Source organism: Nanorana parkeri, unplaced genomic scaffold, assembly GCF_000935625.1.
Source record: "Nanorana parkeri isolate BGI_ZX_2015 unplaced genomic scaffold, ASM93562v1 scaffold2045, whole genome shotgun sequence".
Taxonomy (NCBI): Eukaryota; Metazoa; Chordata; class Amphibia; order Anura; family Dicroglossidae; genus Nanorana; species Nanorana parkeri.
In genome coordinates this window covers 72504-99224 of record NW_017308313.1, presented here as the reverse complement: position 1 = coordinate 99224, position 26721 = coordinate 72504, and the positions used below count along the sequence as shown (strand labels likewise).

The 26721-nt window shown below is 42.3% G+C and overlaps 1 protein-coding gene across 4 annotated transcripts in view; it reads right to left on the bottom strand.

The window, feature by feature from the left end:
• Positions 1–26430, bottom strand: part of SLC35A3 (solute carrier family 35 member A3) — a 36630-nt gene extending 10200 nt beyond the window's left edge. The window contains exons 1-3 of one of the 4 annotated variants that reach the window (XR_001942103.1): positions 13685–13778; positions 8810–9014; positions 835–989 (exon numbers count right to left, since the gene is read on the bottom strand). Coding sequence is in view for 3 of the 4 variants with exons in the window: in XM_018572475.1 (XP_018427977.1) it covers positions 835–989; positions 8810–9014; positions 13685–13747 (423 nt within the window). In the remaining variant the exon portion in view is untranslated. Of the gene's footprint in view, positions 1–834; positions 990–8809; positions 9015–13684; positions 13779–26338 lie in introns of those variants that run through there. The other 3 variants (XM_018572476.1, XM_018572477.1, XM_018572475.1) reach the window with 3 other exon arrangements.
• Positions 26431–26721: the final 291 nt, after the last annotated feature.

Sequence of the window (26721 nt, the reverse complement as noted above, 5' to 3'; positions counted from 1 at the left end):
AACAGGGCTACATATATTAGGGATGCAGAGATATATAGGCCGCAAATGGCACTTTTGGCAAAATGCCGAAAGTGCAATTTTCTGGCCGATATAGTGGTGCGTCCGTTCTTTCTCTCCTCCGCGCTGGGCGCTGCTCTGTGTCCCAGCTGAGAGGAGGGAAACTTGAACAGGCGGCCGAGCGATGTGAACAGCCGGTGTCTCTCCTCCCACAACGCTCAGCCTCCTGTCACAGATTGGGAGAGAGATGTGGGCGGAGACAGCCAGCGCTGTCACAGGAGGCTGAGCTATCCTCCTTCCCCCGCTCGCTCAGCATACTGTGACAGAGTGTTAGGAAGGAGAGCCAATGCAAACACTCAGTGATCGCTGAGTGTTTGTAAATAATTGGAGACATAGTATGACTACTATATCCTCAATTATGAATCAATGGGAAGTGATCTACATCACCTCCTGTTCATTCATGATTGTGGTCATAGTAAACATACTATGTTCTCATGTTATGAATGAGCAGGAACACTCAGTACAGAGGATTCCTGTTCATTTATAACAGGCTGCAGAACAAGAGATTGAGGACTCAATCCTCAATCTCTTTTTCTATTTTAAAAGGGAAAAATCAGGGGTCTGTTTAGACCCCTAATATATTCCCAGAATCCCCTAAAAGTAACGTAAAAAATAAAAATATTTAATAAAAAAATAAATAAAAATAAATATTAAAAAGTTTATAAAATTGAAAAAGTTAAAATAAAAAACATTTTCGGTTTCGACCTGACATTTTTTTTATTTTGGTTTGTTTCGGTGCACCTAATACATATACACATTGCTGTACAATGAGGTTACCTGATAAGTTGCCGCATCAAGATTGGACAGTGCAACATACAGAAGGTTATTTTGCAGGGTGTAGATCCCAGAAGGTATGGCAAGCTTTAGTGTATCCATGGGTTTATTAATTATTTCATCATGAAGGACACGGTTCAAGGCTCGTAGACTACAACCTACAAAACAAAACCACATCAACATATGATACAAGCAACTCAGAAAGGTTTTTTCCATCAGATTGATTAATGTGATCTCATCCTGCAAATGAATATCTGATTTGATTTGTGTGTCATGTGTTACTACACTTTACACATAGCCTTTGTTAGACTGTACTGAATATGCCTGATGAAAGATGGGTGGCATGTACATATGTTATTAACACCAGTTAATAGGATATCAAGGCCAAAAAACAAACAAATAAGTGGAACTATACGTTGAAAAAAAAAAATCCTGGTAGGTAGACTTTTATTGCAGTAGGGACTAATGGGACTTATTTTTAAATCTGTCAAGCAAAACAGACGACAAACGCACTCATCAATTCGTCACCAGCTTTACAGCAAGGTGCACACGGAATGTGACGTGTATCCAGTTTTTTTACATGCTAGCTTGTGAGTGTGCCAGGAAAACTTCTTGCTGTTTTTATTTTTGAATCTGCCTTTCAGCATATAGCTGGTAGTGTCATACAAAGATTTATAAATCAGCCCCTTTGTATGTCTTTGCAATCTTCTTGGAACTGTACACTGAGCCACGCATATGCAATACATCTCTGTTATACACGCATATTTTCCCATGTTTTATCCCATTAAAAGACCCTGCAAGTACAGACAAGCCCCCGATGATCTGCCAGAAATCCACTCAGTTCATAAGCCTTGTTGTGGGCTGACAACAGACAGTATTTTAACTAAGAGGTGCCAGCCCTGCCCAGTGTCTTTTGCTAAATAACCTAACCACTCCAATGCCGAGATCTCTACAACAGTCCAAGAGAAGAACTGGCTGAGTTCTCTAAGATAAACACAGGAAATGCTATAAACAGCATACTAACTTTTTCACGGCACAGTTAAGACCACCCGGTTCCTTTATTTTTTGAACACTGCAGTGTCTGCAAGCCAGATCCCATCACCAAATCATATCCAGACATCTTGCAGGAGTAGAGTTCGGTCACATCTTGGGATGAATCAAGCACATAAAAAAGATCCACAGGTAAATCCGCAAAGATAAATTATGATTGGCGGTCACAAAATACTGCACTTTGCACAGCTTTTCTGGACTTCTCTAAAGTCCTAAATATCATGCCTTTTAGAACAAAAACATCTTTTACAATGTTTCTTCCGTGGTGTAAAGGGACTATATTTGAATTGCTGCAGCTATCATTAATTCTTTTTGTAGGATAGGGAATCTTAAAGTGTACCTTTAGGCAAAACGTTTTGGATACACTGGGGGAGGGTTAGACCTTCTGTCAGATGTTTTTGCCATTTGTGTCCCCATTGGGAAACTTTGTCCCGCTATATGACCAGGTGACAACTGTCACCTAAACATAAAGTGAGGGGAAATCCAAAATGTAAAAGCTCAGAAGTGATGAAGGGAAATCTTTTCATGGTGACACTTCAAGGGGATTCTCTTATTTTAGGAGAACTTACTGTTGCATCTCTGGGTCAAGAAGTGAAGGAAAATTTACACAATGGTACAGAGACTGAAAAAAAAAAAAAAAAAACTGGTGCAGGCTTTAACCCTTCCCTCTACACTAGCCAAAACTTTTAAAGAAAAGGATTTTTATACTCTGAGTAACTCCTTTTCTTTGACTCCATTGAGGGACACAGGAAGTCTCTAACATGTGGGTTATACCACTGCTAACAGTTTGGGATTTATTTATTTTTTGCATGCGTCTTCCTTTAAAAAGGAGACGTTTTTCTACGTTATATATTTTGGTCGGAAAGAAAAGCTTTTTCAATAAATAAAATGTAGATTAATAAAAAAAAGGTGCCTCCTCTACTAGAATAGTAAGCACTATTTTTTTAAGGTGGGACACTGCCGGATTCACAGTGGAATAGGCCACTTTTGCACAAAATCCTCCCCAAAGGGTAAAAGGCCAATAAGCACTTTGTGGGAGCAAACAGTTTATCATGGTGTTTCCAATCTCTGTACAGAAAGAGTTGGAAAGGTGGGTGCAAGGGGAAAGTCGTTGAGATCTTAGGAGCTTTAAAGGACCCAAGACCAGAAACAGTGGCACCCGATAGCTGCAATCGGAGAGACAAGCCAATTGCAGAGTAACAAAAAAGTGCTAGAAAATACAGGTTAGTCTTTAACATAGCAGAGCTAAAAGAAAATAATGTTTCAGAGTATAGTCTTTCCACTTTGTCAGCCTAACAATGCTGCTCCCTTTATCAGCCTAGCAAAGGGGGAAGGCTTTTTGTTATGGAGAATTTGTTTAACCACTTGAAGACCGGGGTGTTACACCCCCCCTTCCTGGCCAGGCCATTTTTCAGTATTCAGCGCTGCGGTACTCTGACTGACATTTATTCCGCCATGCAACGCTGTACTGAAATTAATTTTATACCATTTTTGGGGACACATAGAGCTTTCTTTTGGTGGTATTTAATCACCACTGCGGGTTTTTATTTTTTACTATATAGCAAAAAAGTACACTTAATTCTGAAAAAAAACCTGTTTGCCTATGAAATGTTATGAAACATTTATTATCACCTTTTGGTAAAATATAAAAGATGGGGTCACGTCGGCTAAATAGACACCAAAACATGTCAAGCCTTAAAATTGTGCACACGACCGCGCTTTAAAAGCTTTTACCGCTCATCAGTTTAGTGTTATCAGTAATTAAAAGGAGAACTATGAGGTGAGTGATTTTCAACCATCCTCATAGTTCTAGCCGACCTGTGACAATTAAACTGTCACAGGTCGGCTCAGTAGATCGGGAAGTGAGCGAACACATACCGGCGCTCGCTCACTTCGTGATCCTATCCCTGCAGAGAGCCATGACAGGCGAGGGACTGGATTCCCCCCTCCCCTGTCCGATCCTCCAGTGCTGACTGGCGGAACGGACGGGGGAGGGCGCAGATACAGCTGGCTCTGCCTCTAGATAGGCAGAGCAAGCTGTCACTCACGCAGCTGGGTGGATCCAGGCATAATTGTCGGGCTCTGTTTCAGCTGCGGCGTCTCAGTATACCGCAAGCTGCATACTGAGCTTTGGGTGACAGGAGGACGCTAGTTTGTGTTCTTCCGTTACCCTTAGGAGAAGCCCTAACCCCATAGTTCGCCTTTAATGGGCCTAAAATTATTGCTTGTACTCTGACGTTCGCGACGATATGTAACATGTGTGGCACAATAGGCGGAATAGTTGTTTTCGCACATTGGCGCACCCAACGCATGTTTTGCGTGTGTATGTGGGGTTTGGGGGACTTTAAAAAAATGTTGTGTTATTTAAAAAAAAAAATGTATTTGCGACTTTTTTTTAAGTATCTTTATTTTATTTTTTTTACACTTAACTTTATTGCTATCACATAGGGGCTAAGAAACCCCCTATGTGATAGCCAATTCACATGACAGGTACTCTTTATGGAGACATCAGGGGTCTCTAAGACCCCTAATGTCACCTAGGGACCCCCAGAGAAGCTGATGAAGCAGAAATCTGCTTCAGCAGTTTCTCACTGGCATCTGTTGCCGGTGAGTGACACTGAATGCGAAAGTGATGTAATATACATCACTTCCTGCATTCAGGGACCGGAGAGGAGATCAAAAGGGAGATCGTGTACTGACCTACCTTTGATCTCCACTGACAGAGTCGCCATGCCGATCCCAGCTGCACCGGGCACAGCTGATCTTGGGACCGGCAGCGGCGGAGACAGAGACGGCGGGGAGGCGGTGTACACCCGCAACTACTAGGAGCGATCGGACGCCCGATCGCTTGAATGTAAACAGCCATCGCTGGCTGTTTACATTTCTGACAGTTTCCCCACTCATGTGCGCGCTGGGCACCGCACACGAGCGGGGGGGAGGGAAAGGACATCTTAAGATGTCCTTCCGCTCCTATAAGGCTCCCGTTCAGCCGTTCAGAAACGGAAATGGACGGGAGGTGGCTAAGGGCTTATTCACATCAAATCCGGACCAGATCTGCATAAATTTCTGCACATGCAGTGTGTTTTGCCGCTTTCCGGGCCGTTTTTTTTTTAGCCTAAAATGGGCGTTTGCATGCGTTTTGGTGCGTTTGGTCCGAAAAAATAGGGCATGCTGCAGTTTTTCCACATGCTCTGGAACTGAACGCTCTGGTGTGAACTAGAGCCCAAAATACCATTGGAATACATTGAATGCAGTTTTCATCTGCTCTGTAACTGCTCCGCACTTGCTGTGAACAAGCCCTAAGTGCCCAATCACACTGGGCATTTAATCGCGCGATTTCTGCCGTGATATCGCGAGAAGCCGCCGTCCAATGATTTTCAATAGAGCTGTTCTATTGTACAGCTCCATATCGCCCGTCGCTATTGCACGTCGCTGTTGCACGTCGCTGTTGCACGTTGCTTGTGCAGGACTCTTTTTCTATTTTTGCATGCAGCCCGACGGTGAAGGTCGCCCGAACAGTCGCGCTATCCCGGCTGCGCGGACCCGCTCGAGCTTAGTGTCGCTGAGTGTGAATGGGGCCTAAGGCCATCCTCATTTGTTTATATTATAGGTGTTTACACTGGGAAAATATAATACAACAGCTAATCATGTATTCAGAGAAGGTCAACAGCCTTTTACTTACGTGGCAAATTATTTGTGTATGTTTGCTTAACAAATAGGATCTAAGCCTTGAACACAAAATGGATGTTTGTGTCTATCAGTATTACAGGGAACTGACATGAAGCAAAAAACACACACAATAAGGTCTCGTTCACACCTAGGCGTATTGCATATGCGCGTCTGTTGCGCGTTTTTTTACCGCGATTCGCAGTAAAAAAGTTGTGCGACCGTCGCGCGTTTCCAAAGGCTACTTGGCTGTATCACAATGGAAACGCGCAACAAAACGGCCCAAAGTAGTACCTGTACCTTTTCAGGCGTGGGCCGTTTTGTAGCGCGTTAGGGACGGGCGGAAATACGCCAAGGTGGGAACGAGACCATTGAATACAATGGGATTTATATTTTTGAGCGTTTTGGAGAGCGTTTGTCGAGCGTAGAACGCGCTACAAAACGTTCAGGTGTGAACGAGGGCTTAGACTTTCACGGGGCAGGGATTACCTCATTTGAGCCATATACTAGTTTTATGGCAGCAGAGCAAACCAACTTTATGATTCACTGATCAGAACTAAGTATGTGGCCTGTAAGTCAGGTAGCAGCTGCGTAGCTGCCAAATGATTTGTATTCTGTCCATCCACTGCTGAGATTTACACAGCTCTGTCTAGAACAGGGACCTGATCTTTGTTTGCTCCTGCTGCAGCTTCACTTACAGGTCTTGTCCCTTTTCCAGCATGTGACTTGACCGTGAAAGGAGAATCAGCAGAATGATGAGCTAATTTCTCTGTAGCTCTGATTTTTCCTCCTATCAGCATGCTTCTTACACTGCAGCACACCTCACTTGCTACTAGTGCTGCTTCCCCCACTCTCTCTCTGGTCCTTGTTGCACAGGGACTGCAAGAGGCTGAAACCAAGTCAAATTCAGGCACTACCACTGCTTGCATTTAAATAATACACTTGAAAGGGAACTAAGTGTTTTTCTCCACAGTTCTCTTAAGGGTCACGGGAGGACATAAACTAGTGTCCTACTGTAAAGTATAAAGCTCAGTATATCGCGAGCTACAGCTCGGGGGTATACTGAGACCGCCGCAGCGGGACAGATCTCAACACTGCTGTCGAGATCCACTCAGCTGCGTGAGTGACAGCTGGCTCTGCCTATCTAGAGGCAGAGCCAGCTGTGCCCGCCCCCTCCCGTTCTGCCAGTCAGAGCTGGAGGATCGGAGCGGGGAGGGGGGGAATCCCTGCAGGGAGCCATGACTGAAAGTCACTGCTCTCTGCAGGGAGATGATAGAGAAGTGAGCGAGTGACGGTATGTGTTCGCTCACTCCCCGATCTATTGAGCCGACGTGTGACAGTTTTATTGCCACACGTCGGCTCGATCTATCAGGATGAGTGGTTTTCACTCACCTCATAGTTCTCCTTTAATGATGTATCATTGATTACCTAGCTGCATTCATTTCTGCCTTTTATATCTGTTTGAATTTCAGTTTCAGTGAATCCACCACAGAGTTTGGTAACTTTTATCTATTTTGTGTAATGTTTACAAGGTAATAAGTATGCATTTTAACCACTTGATACCCCAGGTCTTTTCTTTCCAAAATCCCAAAGTGATTGCTTTTCTCTCCACATGTGAAATCTTTTAGGCTTTATAATCTACCCTAGCGTATAATACATTTGCTTCCACGTCGCACATTTATGAAGTGAGCTGTAAAAGTATCAGAAGCCCAGGAGCTAATTGTTTCAGCTCCTGGACTTAGTGCTGGGTCCCAGCTGCCAGAGACAGCCTGCAATCTCAACATTAGTGCAAGAAGGGACCCTCAGGAACCATCAAGACCAGCTACCTTCTTAAAATGGCACTGGCATGCACAAATAGCAGGTATCCCAGCTCTGTTTTAAAGTGGCGGCTGGGACTTGAATGGCTAAAATTATTTTTTCATTTACCTATATATAACATTTTTACTTACAAAATATACGGGTGCCATGCTTGCCAAGGAGTGTTTATCTGGTTTTACTCTGTTAAATCTGGAATATCTGCATTTCATTGCTCCTGTGTTCAGGAGAGACTGGAGGGTTTCCCTTGCAGTAGGGTGCCAAAGGGAAATATGGTAATTTCTACAAAAGGCTTGATGGCCAGAGCAAAGCCTGCTTTACAGCTGGATGGCGAAGTAATTCAAGATAGGGTTTTTATTCTAATAATGTGTTGCAAAACCAAGTTTTTTTTAGTACCCGAGTCATTTAGGGACAGTTTTTAGAATCAAAGGCTTTGTGAGTATCTAGATCCAAAATGGCTCTAGGGGAGAAAGAGAACTGCGGCATTTGAAGGTTGATAAAAAGCCTATGGATATTAATATTTGTAGATCTACCTGGTATAAACCCGTATGGTCTGAGTTGACAGTGTTGGGGATAAATATTAACATGCTAAATTTCAACCAGGATTTTAACATCTACATTCATACTGAAATGGGCTTAAAGGTCTCACAGTATAAAGGCTCGGTTAGACTTGGGGATCATTACAGTCAATGCTGACCTCATTGAGGGTGGAAAAAATATTTTCTCCAGTACCTCAATATATAGGGCCAACAAATGTGAGATTAACCAATCCTTACACATGACATACTATTCTATAGGGTACCCATCTAACCCTGGGGTTTTGTATTTAGAAAAGGAAGAAAGGGCATGATCAATCCCTCACGCAAACATAGGAGAGTCTAAAAACTCTTTCAGCTGCGAAGAAAGGTGGCTGAAGCTAAGCGAACTGAAATGGGCAACCAGATTAGCAGGGTCATAATAAACGTATGTTTTGAATAATTGTCACTGAAACAGAAAGTGATAGAAAATGCAAAACATTAGTAGTCACCAGAACAGGAGGTGAAAGTAAATCTTCTGATGGGGACACCAGTTCCTGTGACAACTGTTTAAGATTGGAATTCCTTAATTTTGTTGAGATTTCCTCTCACTTAGTGTTGCTGAGAGGGAGAGAAGGAAAATCTTCCCAGTGGGACATCAACAACAAATAATCATCTCAGGAGGGATTTTACCATTCTTTATGCTATATAAAATAAAATAAAAGATTTTGGCTATACATATACTAAAAGGGCCATATGCATAAAGCAGTGAATTTAAGATTCACCAAACATCATTTGCAGGTGAATCATCCAGGTGCACGTTTTCTATTGCAGTAATTAATTAATCATTGAATGTTTGGTGAAATTATAACTCAATGCTTTATAAACATGCCCCTAAGTGGTTTGAAAAGATGGCTGAGTTTTCTACTTACTGTTATCCTTGTAGACCAAAAAGATGCATGCTACGATCTTCAACACCTCTGCAGCCACTACAGCAGTAGAAGACAAGTATCGTGGACCCTCCTCCTTCAGTGTACGGGAATAACGCATAGTTAGGACAAGACTGGTAGTCTGAAACACCAGGATGCTTAAAGAGATGTACTTCAGATGGGATGCCATCGTGGTTTCTGGACTGTTCTACAAGCAAGGAAAAACACAATGTCAAAACAAAGATTCTTTTTTACTGGACAATAAAGCCATTTATTTATTTTCAGTTACCAATGTATTCTGTGCAAGGCCATAGCCACAAAAGGTAGTATTATTTACTGCAAGACTTTTCTCCAAAATCCAGGCAAATAGTGTTGATTTGTCACAAGAAAAAAGAGGAAAATAAACTCATAAGAACCCCCAAAAATATTACAAAAGCAATAAACTCTGTACATAAGGCTACAGGGAAGGCCCTCCACACTGTCAACATTAAAAGTACCCAGTTATAAACAAATGAGGGTAATATAAAATAAAACAGGAAGAAGCAAAGATACTTGACATACTGGAAAGACCTGCACACACTTTTTGGCTGTTATTTTAAGAATAATATAGAAGTCAAAGTCATCAGTTAGACATTTCTTGTTTTTCTTCACTACATGGAGGATAGAACAAAGTGTCCATTTCTTAGAAGCAGCACCTAGTGAGCAAACACAATCCCAAACAGGATTTGTTGCACGGAAACTTAAAATAAAAGTTAAAACATGCAAGTGAGAAGTAAGGTGGCACAGGAAGCTGTAAAGCTGAATCAACACATAGAAGAGTGATCATCATAGATGTACAGGGTCAAAATTGGGCAAATTGCAAGACTGGAAAACAAAAAAGCAAATCTTTTTGACAAATATAACCATAAACGTGTATATTTCAACTATGCATTTAGCTCTTTGCATTTCATTTCATCTTTGTGATTCCTTATAAATCCAGCAACAAACGTCATGGCTTTCTTATAAGATCAATAGAAAACAGGTATAAGATTTTTTTCTTTTAAATGTCAACTTTTCCCTTTTCCACCACTTCTCTGATATTATCAACCTGTTACAATTTGTAATTCATTGGTCCCGCATTGTTTGGAAGCTATTGCAAGATACCGTATTTGCCGGCGTATAAGACGGGTTTTGAGACCTTAAAACATCCCCCGAAAATCGGGCGTCGTCTTATACGCCGGATACATACGGAAGGATACGGTATACTGTATGTAGCTTCGGCTACATACAGTATACCGCGATGAGCCAATCACGTCAAGCTTTGCATTAATGAATACAAAGCCTGTAGTCATTAATACAAAGCCTGCCATGATTGACTCAGCGGAAGACGGAGGACACAGCGGGGATCATGGACAAGGTAAGAGACTGTAATCCCGAGTGTGGCTCGGGGTTACCGCTTATGGTACTGAAAATTAACCCAGAGCCACACTCGGGAATATCGCCATGGATGTACCTCTGCCCCCAGTACCCTGCTCACAACCAGGAAGGTCGGGGAAACCAGAGTATCTTCCCGGTCGTGGCGGAGGAGATAGGCGGCTGCAGGTAAGTGTGAGGAGGACAGGGGTGTTAGGAAAGTGCTGGGTGTTTTTTGCTTTAATGCACAGAATGCATTACGGTAAAAAAAACCAGCATTTAATACTACTTTAACCCTCCACACTTTATCCTGAAAAGAGACATTTCAAATAAATACTGCTCCACTCTGCCATCCTGGAAAGAGGTTATAATAACTACTGGGCTGCTCTCCATCCTGAATGGGGATCATGTGTTAAGCCTCTATAACCCTAGGCTGCGCTCCCAACAGCAACGGCAGCCATCTTCAATCAAGCTTAACCTTTGCATGACTTTACTGAGGGATCACACCCTGATAAACTACTAGCTCAAGGGAATCTATGCTGGGGGACTATCTGTAGTTACCCCCTAAACCCCCTCCTCTCTGCACGTTGCTACTAACCGCAAGTACCTTTATCATGCATATTTACTTTGTGTGAGGTAGTTATTAAAGACTTTGTTACGGTCTAATTAATAAGCGAGAAGTATTGCATTGTAAAAAGAGGATCTTAGTCTCCAAATTGCTATTACAAAGAGTGGGACTATTTTTGTTCATTATACTGCATGTAAGTGCCTACATGAAGTAATGTAGTCCTGAGATACTACTACAGAGTTAACCTTAAACTCTATACCTATACTGACTCACTCCCACCAAAGTGGTGAATTCCTGTGGTCAGCGTTAGTGAACTGTTGCTAGGCACACGGTAACATTCGCAGCTGTGGTCTAGAACTGTATCCTACTTACTGGTCATTACAGCTATCCATGCTCTGAGGCAACAAAGCAGTTGGAGATGGTCAAACTCCCTGCCTCAAGCTTTACAGGTAGCCTCTAGGTGTTGATACTGCTAATAGTTCTGTTTCCTACAAACAAAACATTGTGAATATTTACCAAAATCTTTCAACTACTGTCTTATAAAAAAAACAAAAACATTGTTCAACTAGAGCTGTGGGACATTCAAATGGTCTTTAGTAACCTGAAAGGGACAGCAATGTTTGTTTTAGAGAGCAGTGGTCTCCTTTGTGGTAGCCTCTCAAAAACTCCTCTCGTGTTCTTTTGGTACAACGAACACAGATTTTATCAAGAGAAAAATGCCTGCAGATTCATAGTGGTCATCTTAGGCCTCGTGCACACCAGATGCAGTGCGTTCCGGCCCTATTCTGGCCAAAACGCACTGCCTCGCATTGCGGCAGGCTCACTTTTATTGTGGGGCAGGAGGGGGAGTAACAGTCCATTGAAGTGAATGGCACCGTAGCCATTCCCTCCGGCCGCAATGCGATCAGCCGCACGGGATTGCAAGGCACATTAGGTCTGCGGTCCGGTCCCAACAAAATAGTGCCTGCAGCATTTTGTTCGGACCGGACCGTAGGCATAATATGTGGCTACGCTGCTATTCACTTCAATGGACCGCCAGGTCCCCTCCTGCCCCACAAAAAAGTGAGCCGGCCGCAATTCGAGGCAATGCATTCTGGCCAAAATAGGGCCTGCATCTGGTGTGAACGAGGCCTTAAAGGTTCTTGTCACCTGTTGGGAATGTTTGCAATCATGCCTCACTGTATTCAGTTTTCGAGCATTCGTTGCAAAGTTTCTTACTTGGAGATCTTGCCAGCCACACCACTTCCTGTTGCAGGCTGACAAAGCCAAGCCACTGCCTCACAATTAGCAGCGGTGTTGTCAGACTGCTGTGTGAGCTCCCTAAGTTGGCAGTTGGACTGCATATCGCATCTAATACTTTATTGAAATAAAAAAATTAATGTAAACGTAAAACAATTGTAAAGTGAGGTAAAGTAGTCCAGAATCCAGTTTCCTGTGGTTATCTCTATGGTGGTGTATCTGACAATCACTAGTCAAGGAAATTAGTCATTAATAATGGAAGTCAAACAGTTTCATACAAACGGCCATTACAAAAAGCAAAAAAAAAAAAGAAAAAGCTTCTCTATTGTTCTCTGAAAATATACTGGAAAAGGGAGCTACTGTTTATGCCATTACATTCAATGTAATGTTTCACAATGGGCTTGTCTTGGCTGTATAACGTATACTTTTTGTACATCACTTGGGTTTCATTCAATTGTCATAAGGATAAAGGATTAGGAACATACACAGCATGTGCATAATGGAAGTGAAAGTTACAATGTAACACTATAGATCTGTCACATATCTAAACAAATGTTTTCTAGGGTATTAGCAATAGGATTAACCCTTGACTAACAATAATCAAAGATATATAAGATGGCAAATAAAACAATGAATCAATAAATGAAAGAGTTTAAACTGTAACTATTTAGGTAAATAAATCAAATTTACACACGGCTACAAGGTGACATATGTCAGCGTTTTCTAACAGTATGCACCAACTACAAAAGGGAATATTCCAGGTAGAACTTTAATATATAAAGCTCGATGAACTTACAGAGTTCCAATGAGGACAAAAAAAAACAAAAAAAAAACCCCAGAAGAGTTATTTAGTGGGTCAACGGCAACAGTCTCAAAAATATTGCCAGAATATGGCATGTATGACCAAACTGCATCGACAAGGAGGAACAGTGATCTCAAAATAAAGTTCACTGGCTTTACAATTTGCTTAAGATTATCGTAGCGAATGGAGTTTGCAACGAATGTGCAATAAAAATGTTACAAAGCAACAAATCTATAAACAAGCTGGAAAATGTCCTACAAACATAAAATAGTCCTAACAATTTGCTCTGATCCAAGGGGCTGTAATGTAGGGCTGCAACAAATAAAATCGACATAAATCGATTATAATCGATTATTGAAAAAGTTGTCAACTTTTTCAATCATCGATTAATCGGCTTCTGGTTAGTTGGCCCTGTTCACTGCTCCACACACGCTGTGCGACGCACCTCCTCCCCGCCTCACGCTTCCCAGCAATAGTACATTATACAGCGCAATGCAGAATACCGCCAGCTATAATGTATTGCTGGCATTTGTTGTATTCTTATATAGCTGGTGGTATTCTTCATTTCGCTGTATAATATATTATTGCTGGGATTTGTTGTACTTCTCTGTAAATGTATTTTATTTTTTATCCGATTAATCGAACTCAATAAATTGGCTAACTAATCGATTTTGAAAATAATCGTTAGCTGCAGCTCTACTGTAATGTATATAAAATAAAAGAGAATGTTACAGGCTGTTAGTATGAAAAAGCTAAAAACTAATATGCACATAAATCAATGTACAATTGCCATAGTTATACTTATAAAACATTTGTTTTCTACAAAACGTTTCAATCTAATAGGTTGTACATCAAAATAAGTAATGGTGGTACATACGGATGGGGTACTTTCAGGCAGCGCCTCTTCCCCTTCCTCTTTCTCTTTCCCAGGATCGGACATAGCTCCTTATATTATGTTCCCTCCTATCTGATAAGGGTTAGATATGAGATTCGTTTACAGTCCTGATGTCTGTCTTGCTCTTTTGTGGCATTGTCCAGGCTGCAGATGACAACAGTTTTCTGCTGGTATAGTACAGACTCAAGAAAGTGTGCAACAGGAGGAGCCACTCTGGAAGTGTACTGCCAAGTCACCAAACCATGTATGTGAGAGATCACTGTAAGAAGCAGATGATGACCTCACAAGCTAACATAGAAGCCCAGATAGTGCATTCTGCTCTCTAGAGGATAGAGTATTAATCCAGGAATCTGTTCACAGCAGCACACTCTGTTCCAGGATGCTGAAAAAGCCTCCTCCGCTGAGCTCCATGCTGGCAGTAGAAAAGCCAGAGCAAAACAGCAGCTCTTTGTATATATCGAATCCACACACACAGGTTAACAGCACACGAACACAAATCTCTCCTAGTTCAGTCAGCTACAGACTAAACAGCGACTGTGATAAAAGATCAAGAACTACCTGCAAAAGGAGGTCAGAGGTAGCTAGGAAAAGAAAGGAATGTGGTCATTCAGGAACAGTAGCATCTAGGTGGTACCTGAAGGGCGTTTTCAGAACTGCACCCATCCATTTACATCTGAGATATATATACACCATACCATTGTATATTGTTAGCGTTCTTGAGTGATCCGATAGGAAATACAGAGCAAACGCTTGTGCTTCTGCTACTATTCATACTCAACAAGCTAAAACCGGAAAATCTTCTTCACTAGCATTGTAAAGGCTGGTCAAAGAGTAACATGCAGTTGCCAAGTCACATGGATCATTTGTGCCAAAGCTATAAAATGCAGCTATGAAAATCACTAGAACACTGGAAAAAAAACAAAACTATGTATACGTTTAACTGCATTATCCATCATTGTGAGATATAGATATGGTCTCACAGAGCAGCAAAGTCTTAGAAGGACAAAGTCTATTTAAACTTGCCCCCCTTAGGCTTGATTCATGCATTTCTGTTCATGTGTTCATGCCTTTTTGTGCGTTGACAAGAGTTTCAATGCATTTTAACGCATTTGGCTTAGGCCCTTTAATGCTCATTGAAGCATAAAAAAATGGAAATAAACTTTTTTGACCAACACACATTGCACAGGTGTGAGTTAGTACCATTTAAAACAATGGCTACCTTGTGTACATGCAAAAAGGGCATTGGTGTGAATAAGCCCTCAGCATTAACATCCTGAGAAGCCCTGGCTGATTTGATGTTTACTCTGTTACTTGGGCTCAGAATTGTACGTTAAAATGGTTACCCCAAGTGATGCTCAGCGTTAACCAATTTGACATATAATTCTGAGCCCTAGCAGCAAACAGGAAGAAAACCTGCCCGTCAATGCAACATGTTAATAAAACAAATGTGTATCAATGCAAAGCAAGGCCTTAAAGTATGAAATTCAATGCTCGTCAATGAGAGCCAAATGCAATGGATGTGGTGTCAATCCAGTGAGTTGCTGTACCTTGAAGGAGGTTGAGGTTACCTCTAAGATAGGATTGCTCTCAGTCTATGCGTGTCCCAATCTGGGTGCTTACAAAGCTCAAAGTAGGGCTCATACTTTCCAGAGGTGCAGGGCAGTGTGGCTTAAAAGAGAACTATGGGGTAAGTGTTTTTCCCCATAGTTCTCTTTAGGGTCACAGGAAGACATATAATAGCATCCTCCGATGACCTATTGCCCGTGATATACTGAGAGCTCCGCAGCCAGGACAAATCCCAACAATACTGTCGAGATCCACCCAGCTGCGTGAGTGACGGCTGGCTCTGCCTATCTAGAGGCAGATCCAGCTGTGCCCGCCCCTCCCCCCGTTCGTTCCTCCAGTCAGCGCTGGAGGATTGGAGAGGGGAGAATCCCTGCGGGGAGCGGTGACTCACAGTCACCACTCACTGCAGGGAGACGATCGGGAAGTGAGCGGATCGGCTGTATGTTTCTGCTCACTTCCCGATCGATAGAGCTGACCTGTGACAGCTTCTTTGTCACACGTCAGCTCTAACTATGAGGATGAGTGGAAATCACTCACTTCATAGTTCTCCTTTAAAAAATAAGAAGGTAAAAATATATAGTACAGCTTAGTGAGACATATCACTGACAAGAGAATAATACATACTTGGGTCATTGGTTTGCATACTAAGAGCTATTGCTCTGAAGTTCTCACACTGATTATGGCTACTTGGTAGCCCTGGGTGTGGAGAAAGTTTGTCACATTCCCACCACAGGCAGAGAGTAGTTTGCTAACAGTGTTCAGCATGTGACTTGCAGGAAAAGTGCAGAAAAATATGACGTTATTCTCACCTCTTATCTTATCACTATACCTTCATGGTACAAGGTGGGGCTTTTCTATAGTGGAGTATTCATTTACACTACATTTGCAGAGCACCTGCACCCCTGATATTTCCCTTTTGAAATAAAAAAAAAAAAAAGATTGGAGGACAAAGTTCTCAATCTCTTTTTCTGCAGCCGCAGCACTCAATGAAAAGGACTTACTCAGTACTGAGGCTTCCTGTTCATTCATAAATCAAGGAGATTGTAGACATAGTAAACAGATACTATCATGAATGAACAGGGAGTTATGTAGAGCGTTCAGAATTCATTCATAATTGGGGACACTTTATCTGAATATTATGTCCTCAGTTATTTACAAGCATCGTGTGATCAGTTCCAATCACTCTGTTTGTTCTTCATTAGCGGAGACTGGAGGGGACTGAGCGCAGATCAACTAATGGATAATAAGAATTATTAAAAAGAGAGTTTAATATTACTTTAAAAATACATTTATATTTTAATTAATTTATAACTGCATTAATTGGAGTTATTTATATGTGCCCAAGCTTTAACGTGCTTCTTGTTATCCTCTGAGATTTTCTAACATACTGGATATTCCCTACATGCAATCATTCCCTTTATGCCTTATTATGCAGTGCGGTGTTTTTGATGACAAATATAGATTTTATCTCCCGTTATTATCAATGAGAGGTATGCCCATGTACAGCCACCCTTGGCCCATAAGAAACAATGATCAGCAACCTAAGGTCTAGTTAGTGGATATTATCTGCTGGCTCAAACATTTGTCCCAACCCACTGCAGCTAGAACCCATGATAAACTGAATGGTGCACACACACAAAAGGTTTTATGTATTTAGTTTGATTTATTATATAAGTCACCGTATGTAAAAGTCCCCATGACCAAATCAGGAAGCAGAACTAAAACTTTGGATTACAGCTTAGATTCTTCAGAAAACAAAAATAGTGTGTGTGTGTGTGTAACCCCTTGCATTAAGAGTCTTCCAATTTTTTCTGGAAAGCATACGGGGGGGGAATTTATCAAAACTGGAGCAGGCAGAATCTGGAGCAGTTGCCCATGGCAACCAATCAGCATCTCTCTTCCGTTTGCTCAGGTAAGATTTGAAAATGTGACAAAGAAGCTGATTGGTTGCTGTGCAAATCTGCTCCAGAATTGTCTGTTCCAGTTTCGATATATTCCCCCATGGTATCTTCAAGCGGCCACAGCCTGGCCCAGTAAATGAGTCTTGCCTAAACATGCAGCTTTACTCAAATAGATCTTGTAAAAGGTAATAAAGGACAATACAAAGTAAATAATTAACATGGGAATTGGCACTTGAAAAAAACAAACACTAGTCTACCTACAGGTGAAACTCGAATAATTAGAATATCGTGCAAAGTTCATTTATTTCACTAATGCAACTTAAAAGGTGAAACTAATATATGAGAGAGACTCATTACATGCAAAGCAAGATTGTTCAAGCCGTGATTTGTCATAATTGTGATGATTATGGCTTACAGCTCATGAAAACCCCAAGAACCCCAAATCCACAATCTCAAAAAAGTAGATTATTACATGCAATCAATAAAACAAGGATTGTACATCAACAATATCGGACCTCTGAAAAGTACAAGCATGCATATGTACTCAGTACTTGGTTTGGGCCCCTTTTGCAGCAATTACTGCAATTACTTTTGCACGATATTCTAATTATCCGAGTTTCACCTGTATATTTCAGCTTTAACCACTTGACTACCGAAGCAATTTCTAAAGAATTTTCACACGCGTTAAAATCTGAATTTTTATCAAGAACACTGCCTAAAACACACAAACAATTATATATGTTCTAAAAGCAGAGACCCTGTAGAATAAAAAAAAAAAAAAGCTAGTTGCAATTTTTATGCTGTGCAATATTTGCACAAATGTTTATTAATATTTTAAGGAAATGTTTTCATGTAATATTAGCTTTAGGGCCTCTAAATGGTACTAAACGAAATATGTATTTTATATTCTATGAGCCATCTAGTGGCCATAATGCAATACTACATGGAAAACATTTGAAAATACAATAGCCTGTAAAGAAACAACAAAATAACATTTGTTTTGGCATATATACACACAGAACGATTGTTCACAAATATTAGAAGGGTGAACTGCCCTGCAAATAGTTTATAAATAGACCCCAATATGTTTTTTTCGTGTTCAGCAAACGCAAACAGCATGTATGTCAGCTGACTGGCTGCAGTCACAGTTCGGCTGAGAATTTTCAGAAGGGCGCCTTCAAATGTTGATTTCAAAGTCGAGTTTTGTCGAATGGAGGTGCCGACTAGGCAACATACTGGTCAAATTTCGACCAGGGTGTGGTCAGCTTAAAAAACAAATCTATGTATTTCAATCCTTGAGGATTCTGGCAAATGAAATAACCCCCATGCCATGCAGTGCACAATTATAAAATGTTCTCCAAGAGGATGATTGTGATGAAACAAGATCTTAGACTCCAAACATGCCAGCTTTATTGTAGCATGTGGGAGAGTAATAATGTCGGCCTTTTTATGGTCGTACTGGTTCTGCTAGGCATAAAACATCTGGGTTTGGTTTCTATGCAAAGCAGAACAACAGAGGAAACCATTACTCTCACTTTCGGATTTATCATTCATAACTCACAGTTACTAGTGTTTGAAGATTTTGAACCAAAATCCTACCTGTGCTAACTTGGTAAGGTGCAACTGCCAGCCTATTGAATTCCAATGGATAGTCTGCGTGGATGGCAACTCACTTTGTGTAAAATTAAGATCTGCAATTGGGGAATTTTGTGTTCCCGTGATAGTTTGAGCATGACGGCTAATTTCCAAGGACAACTGGTGGACGGTGATACCTGCCACATTGTCCAGACCTCTTTTCTGTTCCGTTAGTACCCCTTTTCTTTGACAGAGAGGATTCCCAGCATGCAACAGGGAAAAAAGAGTGGTTTTAATTAGTGATGCACCGATACCACTTTTTTAAGGCCGAGTATGAGTACCGATACTTTTTTCAAGTACTCGCCGATACCAATTACCGATACTTTTTCTTAAAGGGACAGGTCACATTTTTTCTAAAGCAATACAAAATCATGATTTTTAGGTCAGTTTCTTAATATTATGAAGAACATGAACACTCTGTAGTGTGGCACAGCTATATCCAATTCTGTATACCTGGCTTTACGTGGGCAAGTACTGATACTTGCCCAAGTACTTACAAGTACGAGTACTGATACAGTTTTGTTTATTGTCATGTGACAGTTTTTATAAAACAATGCAGACTAATGATTTCAGGACAGTGGTGAAGTGCCAGAGCCAGGTCCCAGCTGCAACCGGTGCATCCCTATATTCAATGCAACTGCTAGCAATCATAAAGAACTATTGTTTTGTAGCTGCATAGATACACATTGTAGGCAGCTAGAACAGCAACTCTGTATCTAGTGATAATTCTCCAGAGAAAAAAAAGCAGAGAGATTTGTTGCTGATACAAACCACTGTTACAAAGTTGCCAGTGTGACATCGGCTTCAAGTATTTGCATCTTCTGAACAAGAAATAATAGCACTTTAAAACAAGCCCTCATTGACATTGTAGAGAAATACCGTATCTTTCCGTCTATAAGACGCCCCCATGTATAGGACGCCCCCCACTTTTCTTACCCAAAATTCAGAAATCAATATTACCCAAAATTCAGAAATCAATATTTTCCATGCTCTTTTGCATAACTGATTACATCCAGGTTAAATTTTGCAGAGTAAGACAGCCGCTTACTGGTACCGGTATTTACCGGCATTTTTTTTTTGTTTTCTGACATTTTTATGGGCTCCCTGTTGCATCTGGGCACTGGCTACACAAGGCTCATGATTGGAGGAAACCTGTTAGTCTCTGCAATCGGAAGTTTCACTCGTGAGGCTAGTTTGCAGAGGTATCGGCAGTTTTGCAACCGCGGTTCTCCTCTCGGCCCCCCGTGTATAAGACGCCCCTCCATTTTCAGGTAAATTATACATGGAAAAATACAGTAAACCCCTTGCCGCTGAAAGTTTTAACACCGGGAATCAGAGGAGGGGTTCCCGATCATGTGATCGCTGTGATTAGGTGTCCGTGACATTTTGTTCGCACGCACTCTGCACAGAACAGCGGGCCAGCTGTCACACATATGCATACAGCTGGCATTAAGGCCCAGCAGATGTGCTGACACCTAGCCGCGTGACGTTGACAGAGAGCATCAGTTTTTAGCAGGAAGGCAAATTTCACAACATAACTATGAGAACAGATCTTGGCATGGATGGCAGGCTTGCCAATGTAAACGACCAAGCTGGTGTTTACTCCTGAAACCCAACCCGGTTATGTAAATAGTTGAACATGTTTCTCTAGACAAAAAAACAAGGCAAGTCTTCTACGAGCTACTTGTATTTCTACAATGTTAATTGATATCAGCGTCAATGTAAATAACTCACATTGAGATCCTGCCTTCTCCTTTCTTAGAATTTGGTTTCCAGTGCCAGTCCGACAACACTATTCAGCCACTATTAAAATTGCTGATCCTCCATGTCGGCACCCAGAAGAATAAGGGCTAGTTCACACCAAGCACGTTCCAGGAGCAGAGCAGTTACAGATCTAGTCAAAACTGCGTCCAATGTATTCCAATGGTATTTTGGGCTCTAGTTCACACCGTAGCGTTCGGTTCCAGAGAATGTAAAAGAACTGCAGCAAGCCCTATTTTTACTGCTCTGGAACGCATGCAAACGCACAGGAACGCACTGAAAGCCCATTTTAAAACTTAAAATAAATAAAAAAATTTAAAACCAAAAACGACCCGGAAAGCATCAAAAACGCGGCAAAAAACACAGTAGAACAGACTGCACTGCGTGTGCAGCCCTTAGTACTTCATATCGGCTCTACAAGTTTAAACAGACTCCCGGCGGCAAAAGTCGCCGGGAGTCTGTTTAAACAGCCCCGATGCTGGCGACGTACACTGTACGTCGTCAGTCACGAAGGGGTTAAAAGTCTGTGCCCTGCGGAGTTTCTGTCTATCGCACATGTGCTGCAACTGACGATTATTTTCATAATCGATTAGTTGGCAGATTATTTTTTGACTAGTCGGATAAAAAAAAATTAAATACCATCCTTAATTTAAAATGAAATACACAAATGCCGTGTTACAAACACAAAGTTTACTTAATAAACTTACGAGAATAAAACTGCATGCATAATTTTTTGCAATCGCACTGCACTGGAAAGCAGGGCATCGCGGTACCGTGCATTTCAGTGTGGACGATCACACTGTGGGTGGGAGACACGTTTGGGGTGCCACTGAAATGAATGGCACTGCAAGGCACCTCCGGCAGCAGAATTTGTCAGGCCGAAACCGAAAATGTATTTTTTCCCCCCTTTTATCATTTAAAAAAAAATAATTGTATTGTAAGCTTGAATAGCTCCAGCCAGGGAATGTCAGCTGTCAATGGCGAGATTCCACAAACACCAGCAGAATATAAATACAGCAGGTAGTGGGCGGGTGCAATAGTCAGCCTACTATTGGCCATTTTTCCAATCGCAATAGCAGGCTGGCTATTGAACCGGCCCACTGCTTGCTGTGCCCTCCTCCCAGCATGGAGGAGAGAGCTAGTGGATCCAACCAACTAATTGATAATGAGAATAGTTGACAATTATTATCGATTAATTGGTTGCAGCCCTAGCTGCTATAAGCTCTGACAATGCGCTGATGTTCACTCATCTCTCTCTGCAGATTGCTTATTGCACATGCACTGGTCCGACAACACTCATGCACTGGTCCGACAACACTCATGCACTGGTCCGACAACACTCATGCACTGGTCCGACAACACTCATGCACAGGTCTTCACTTGTTGGTCTTGCAGATTGTTTATTGTGCACATGCTGGCATTTTACTCTTTTCAGACAGGCACATATATCCCTCCCTGTCACTTCCTGTCTTGATGCCAGTAATGAGGAAAATCTCAGCCTGTTGCTTACATCACACTGGACCAGGACAGTTGGGTAGTGGTAACATAAACACAGATTAAAAAAAAAAAAGATAAAAAAAAAAAAGTTTTTTAAATGCAAATATTTATTAATTTGAGTGTCTAAGCAGTGCTGGAGATAACATTTGGGATGTTTTAATATGGTACCTTTCCTTTTACTTCTAATGTCCATAGTCTGGACACAAGTGCACATTAAGGTTCCTTTCTTTAGGTCTAGGATATTAGGTTATGAGTTGCATGTTGCAGCCCATCTCAGGTCAAATGAAAAGAGTATCCTTGCAGTGTGGCTAACCCGGCACTGCAAGGGTGAAGTGCTCATATTGTCTAGGGCAGGGGTAGCGAACCTCCGGCCCTCCAGCTTTGGTGGAACTACAAATCTCATGAGGCATTGCAAGATTCTAACAGCCACAGACATGACTCCCGAAGAGAGATGCATCATGAGATTTGTAGTTTCACCACAGCTGGAGGGCCGGAGGTTTGCTACCCCTGGTGTAGGGGCTGGGGTAAAGCAGGTTTACTTACCTGAGCTCTGCTTCCCCGGGCTCAGTTCTCTCCTCTTCTCAGCCTCTTCTCCAGCTGGGCTGATGGAACTGGCAGGAGCAGGAATCAAGTAAGTAAAGTTGCTTTACTCCAACCCCTAGACAAAGCCAAACTGCAGGGGCTGGAGTAAAGTTTGTTTGTCTGGAGATGGGCTTAAACGGAAAACACTAGAAAATATAATTAGACTGGACATTACCTGTCCACGATGCTGTCCTTTCTGAGTGATGGGTCTATGAAAACAGTGCAGACTGTGCAGTGGTACTGTTAGCTCAAGGCTTCTGATTTGATCCTTTCTGCTTACTGTCCCTACCACCCTGTTTCCCTGGAAATAAGACCTACCCCAAAAATAAGACCTAGATGTTACCATTCCCAGGGCCGGTGGTGGTGTAAGGGGGAACTTGAAGAGCCGCGGGAGAGAATCAGCGGTGCCAACGAAGCCGGCGCTAGAAGAAGCAGAGTGAGTTAGAGCCGCATAAGCCGATGCTTCCTCTATAGCGCCGGCTCCTGTCACAGGCGGAGTGATACCAAATGCACTCCGCCTGTGAGGAATCAATAGTAAATGCGTGTTTCGCTCATTCTGGTCAGCGTTGGGTTGCTCTTGGAAAGGTACGGCACACCTGATTGCACTGATCACCCTATTCTTAACTTTGCCATTTTGTATTATTTAATTTGGATTTGCGTTAACTTTGGATTGTTGTACAAAAAAAAAAATAAGACCTACCCCCGGAAATAAGACCTAGTGTGTTTTTTTGAGCCAAAATATATATAAGACAGTGCCTTATTTTCGGGGAAACACAGTATTTTATTCATGAAATGAAAGGCTACAATGTAAGTCTATGGGACTTTCATCTGCAGCCCCTAATTTCGCAACACAGTCAGTTCTCGCACCGAGCAGCCATTCAAAATATGCTGCCCGGCGCCAAGTGTCAACTTGAGGTGGGGTGGGATGGGACTGTGGCCGTGAGGGAGCTCCATCCATTTGTGCATTGCTTACAGGTCCCTAGCATATTCTGTAGCGGTGCCTGGACCGGAGTGACGTCACATTCTGGCTCAGGACACCTCTACAGGGCATGCAAGGGAGCTGTACAAGCAATGCACATATGGATAGAGCTCCGTCACAGTACAGCAGTCCACACTGGAAGCCAGCCTGAGGATCCACTCCAGTTCTCTTTTTTTTGGAGATTGTGTGCAAGATTGTGTCTGTCAGTGTTTTTGAGGGCCAGTTCATACTAGTACAGTGCGTCCCATGCGAATAATGCAATGCACATACTGTGTGTTCTGGTAGGGGAGGTGCGTTGCGTTGCCATTCATTTGAATGGTATCCCAAATTAACCTCCCACTAAGAGTTTGATTGCCCGCACAGGAACCCATGGTATAGCAATGCCTTGCATTCCATTGCAGTGCGACTTGAGTCGTGACTTAATGACCAAGGATAAATGTGGGTCCTGAGGTTACACAGATTGAGAACCACTGATCTAGAGTTTATCTAAAAGTTAAACCAAACTTTTTTCAACTTGGATGGAGTATGAGTGGGTTAAAATCCGGCAGTTTTCCTTGACCACCTGTGTCCCAATTGAAGTCCACTTCTTGTTGTCACTGCAACAAGTGTCCCAACAGGAAGACTTCCCTTTTTTTCTTGTACCAGTGACAATTGAAAATGATAGATTTTCCTCTAATTTCATTTCCAGTGCCAATGATAACTAGGACAAAAAGGAGAAGATGAATCTCTCCAACAAGGTATTGGATAGAAGATCACCAGCACTCACAAGGTACAAAGTGTAAACTTCTGTACTTTTTTGGGGCCGTGAGGGGTCCCTTATCAGGTGACACAGGTCACTATGTCGCCCTGATGAAGGGAACCTGCGTGGCCCTGAAAAGTTGGTTTTTGATAACGCATGTGACACATGTTCAATAAAGAAGTAGGGTAGATTACACTTTGAACTTTGTGAGTTCTGGTGATCTTCTATCAAATACTTTGAGATTACATGACGCTGTCCGTGTTATCTCCGAGAGCGCCACTATTGTGTGAGGTTATAACGCCGTATGGAGTGCAGATGATCTACTACAACACTATAGGGGAAATTTATCAAAACTGGAGCAGACAGAATCTGGAGCAGTTGTCCATGGCAACCAATCAGCTTCTCTCTTCAGTCTGTTAAGTTAAGATTTCAAAATGAAAGACAGAAGCCGACTGGTTGCCATGCACAGCTGCTCCAGATTTTGTCTGCTCCAGTTTGGATCAATTCCCTTCTATGTCTCTCCAGCAAGGACACAGAGTAATAAAAACATGACAGGGGTGATCACCCTTCCCCATTCTGTCCATAATAAAAAAAATTAAAAAAAAAGGGTTTTCTCTGTAGCTATACTTTGAGAGTCCATTAACACCAAAAGTGGAAGGAAATCACAAGTCAACAGACCCTCCCTTGACTTGCAATTTTAGTGTGAATGCCCCCTAAAGTGGATCTAAACTCTCTTTTAATGTTTGCATATATCTACTGCTTGCTAGCAGTAGATATATGCAAAAACAAAAAAGATTAAAAAAAAAAAGTTACCAAAAAGGCTTTAACTTACCTGTGTCTCTGCCACTCACTCCCGTCTGAAGATTCTCGGGCGGTCCAACAGCATGATGGGGCGGGCGCATGCGCAGTAGAGATCTTCATCCAGGAGAAGTGGAGAGATACAGTGTAAGTCAATGCAAGCAGCCGGCAACGTGCACGCGGACAGACACCGAAGACACAGCAGTCAGCGGTGGAACAGAGACCGGCACCAGCACTGGAGGGACTCCTGAAAACTACTGGAAAAAAAGATAAGATCAAGAGGCATCATTTAAGGTCACAATACGAGAAATGTCACCTTCAAGGATAATCCTGAGCGAGCGCCGGTATGCGTTCGCTCACTTCCCGATCTACTGAGCCGACATGTGACAGTTTCATGGTCACAGGTCAGCTCAGATTATGAGGCTGAGCGAAAATCACTCACCTCATAATTCTCCTTTAAGGTCCATTAACACTAGCAAGCCACGCTTAAAAGGAGATCCATTCAGAAAAGGTCAGTCGTTCTCCTTCATACAGGCCTGCTCCTCCTCCCACCCTCTGCAGCTCCTCATATAAAAGGGGGTTCTAATATGAAGTGGGCTCCTGATGTGAATGGGGGGGTTCTTGATTTAAAGGGAAACTCAAATGTGAGGGGGAGCCCCTTTTTTTGTTTTTGCATGGGGGTCTTCCCTTAAAATCCATACTGGACCCCTATCTGAGATAAGGGTCTAGTACAGCTTTTTGCATTTTTACATTTTAGTCTGGGGGTGCCTGGAGGTTTTGCACATTTTAAAAGGGTGCTGTGACTGTAAAAAGAATTTGGAACGCAGCTCTATGAATTCCTGGGAATGTACGGTAACCTTCTCCCTGCGGTATAAGGGAAATATGTATTTTATTATTGCCATTATGACATTTTTAGCAGAGACTTTGTTTCAGTTTTGGGGTGACGTTCCCCTTTAAGCAGCATAATAATGATGATTACACAGCCACATGAAGACAAATATCACAGAGTTCCTATTCATCTTCTACAATGGAATAAAAAGCACACACATCGATAATGAGCACACTGTAAATACAGACTGGCAGAGGGCCCCCTTCATACATGACCGTCACCATACACTGACACACATGACCAGCACTAGGGTCACACTAGACCGAGGACACACGAATGTATCAAATACTCACTCAGCGCTCGGCTCCCCGTCCTGGCATAACCTGACACCTAACACTTCCGGGATCCGGCTCCACCCACCTCAAGCCGCTGCCAGCGCTGCGTGTAGCGGTGGGAGTGCCTCAAGCTGGAGCGCATTGTCTGTGACCCCGCCTACGCCACGCCTCCCTAATATTGGCGCACTGGTGGTGTCCGGGTTGTCACACACAGAACTCGGGTTCCACAATGGGAGAGTGACACGTTTTACTGGATGTTGTTTGACAATAAAGCGACGTAGATCCGGTTTCGTGTCGATTTATATGGGTCCAGTAAATGGGAATCTGACCTGAGTCAGGGCGGCATGATTGGGAATAGGAGAAAGCCTATTGCTATGTGCACGGGGTTCTTTGCTTC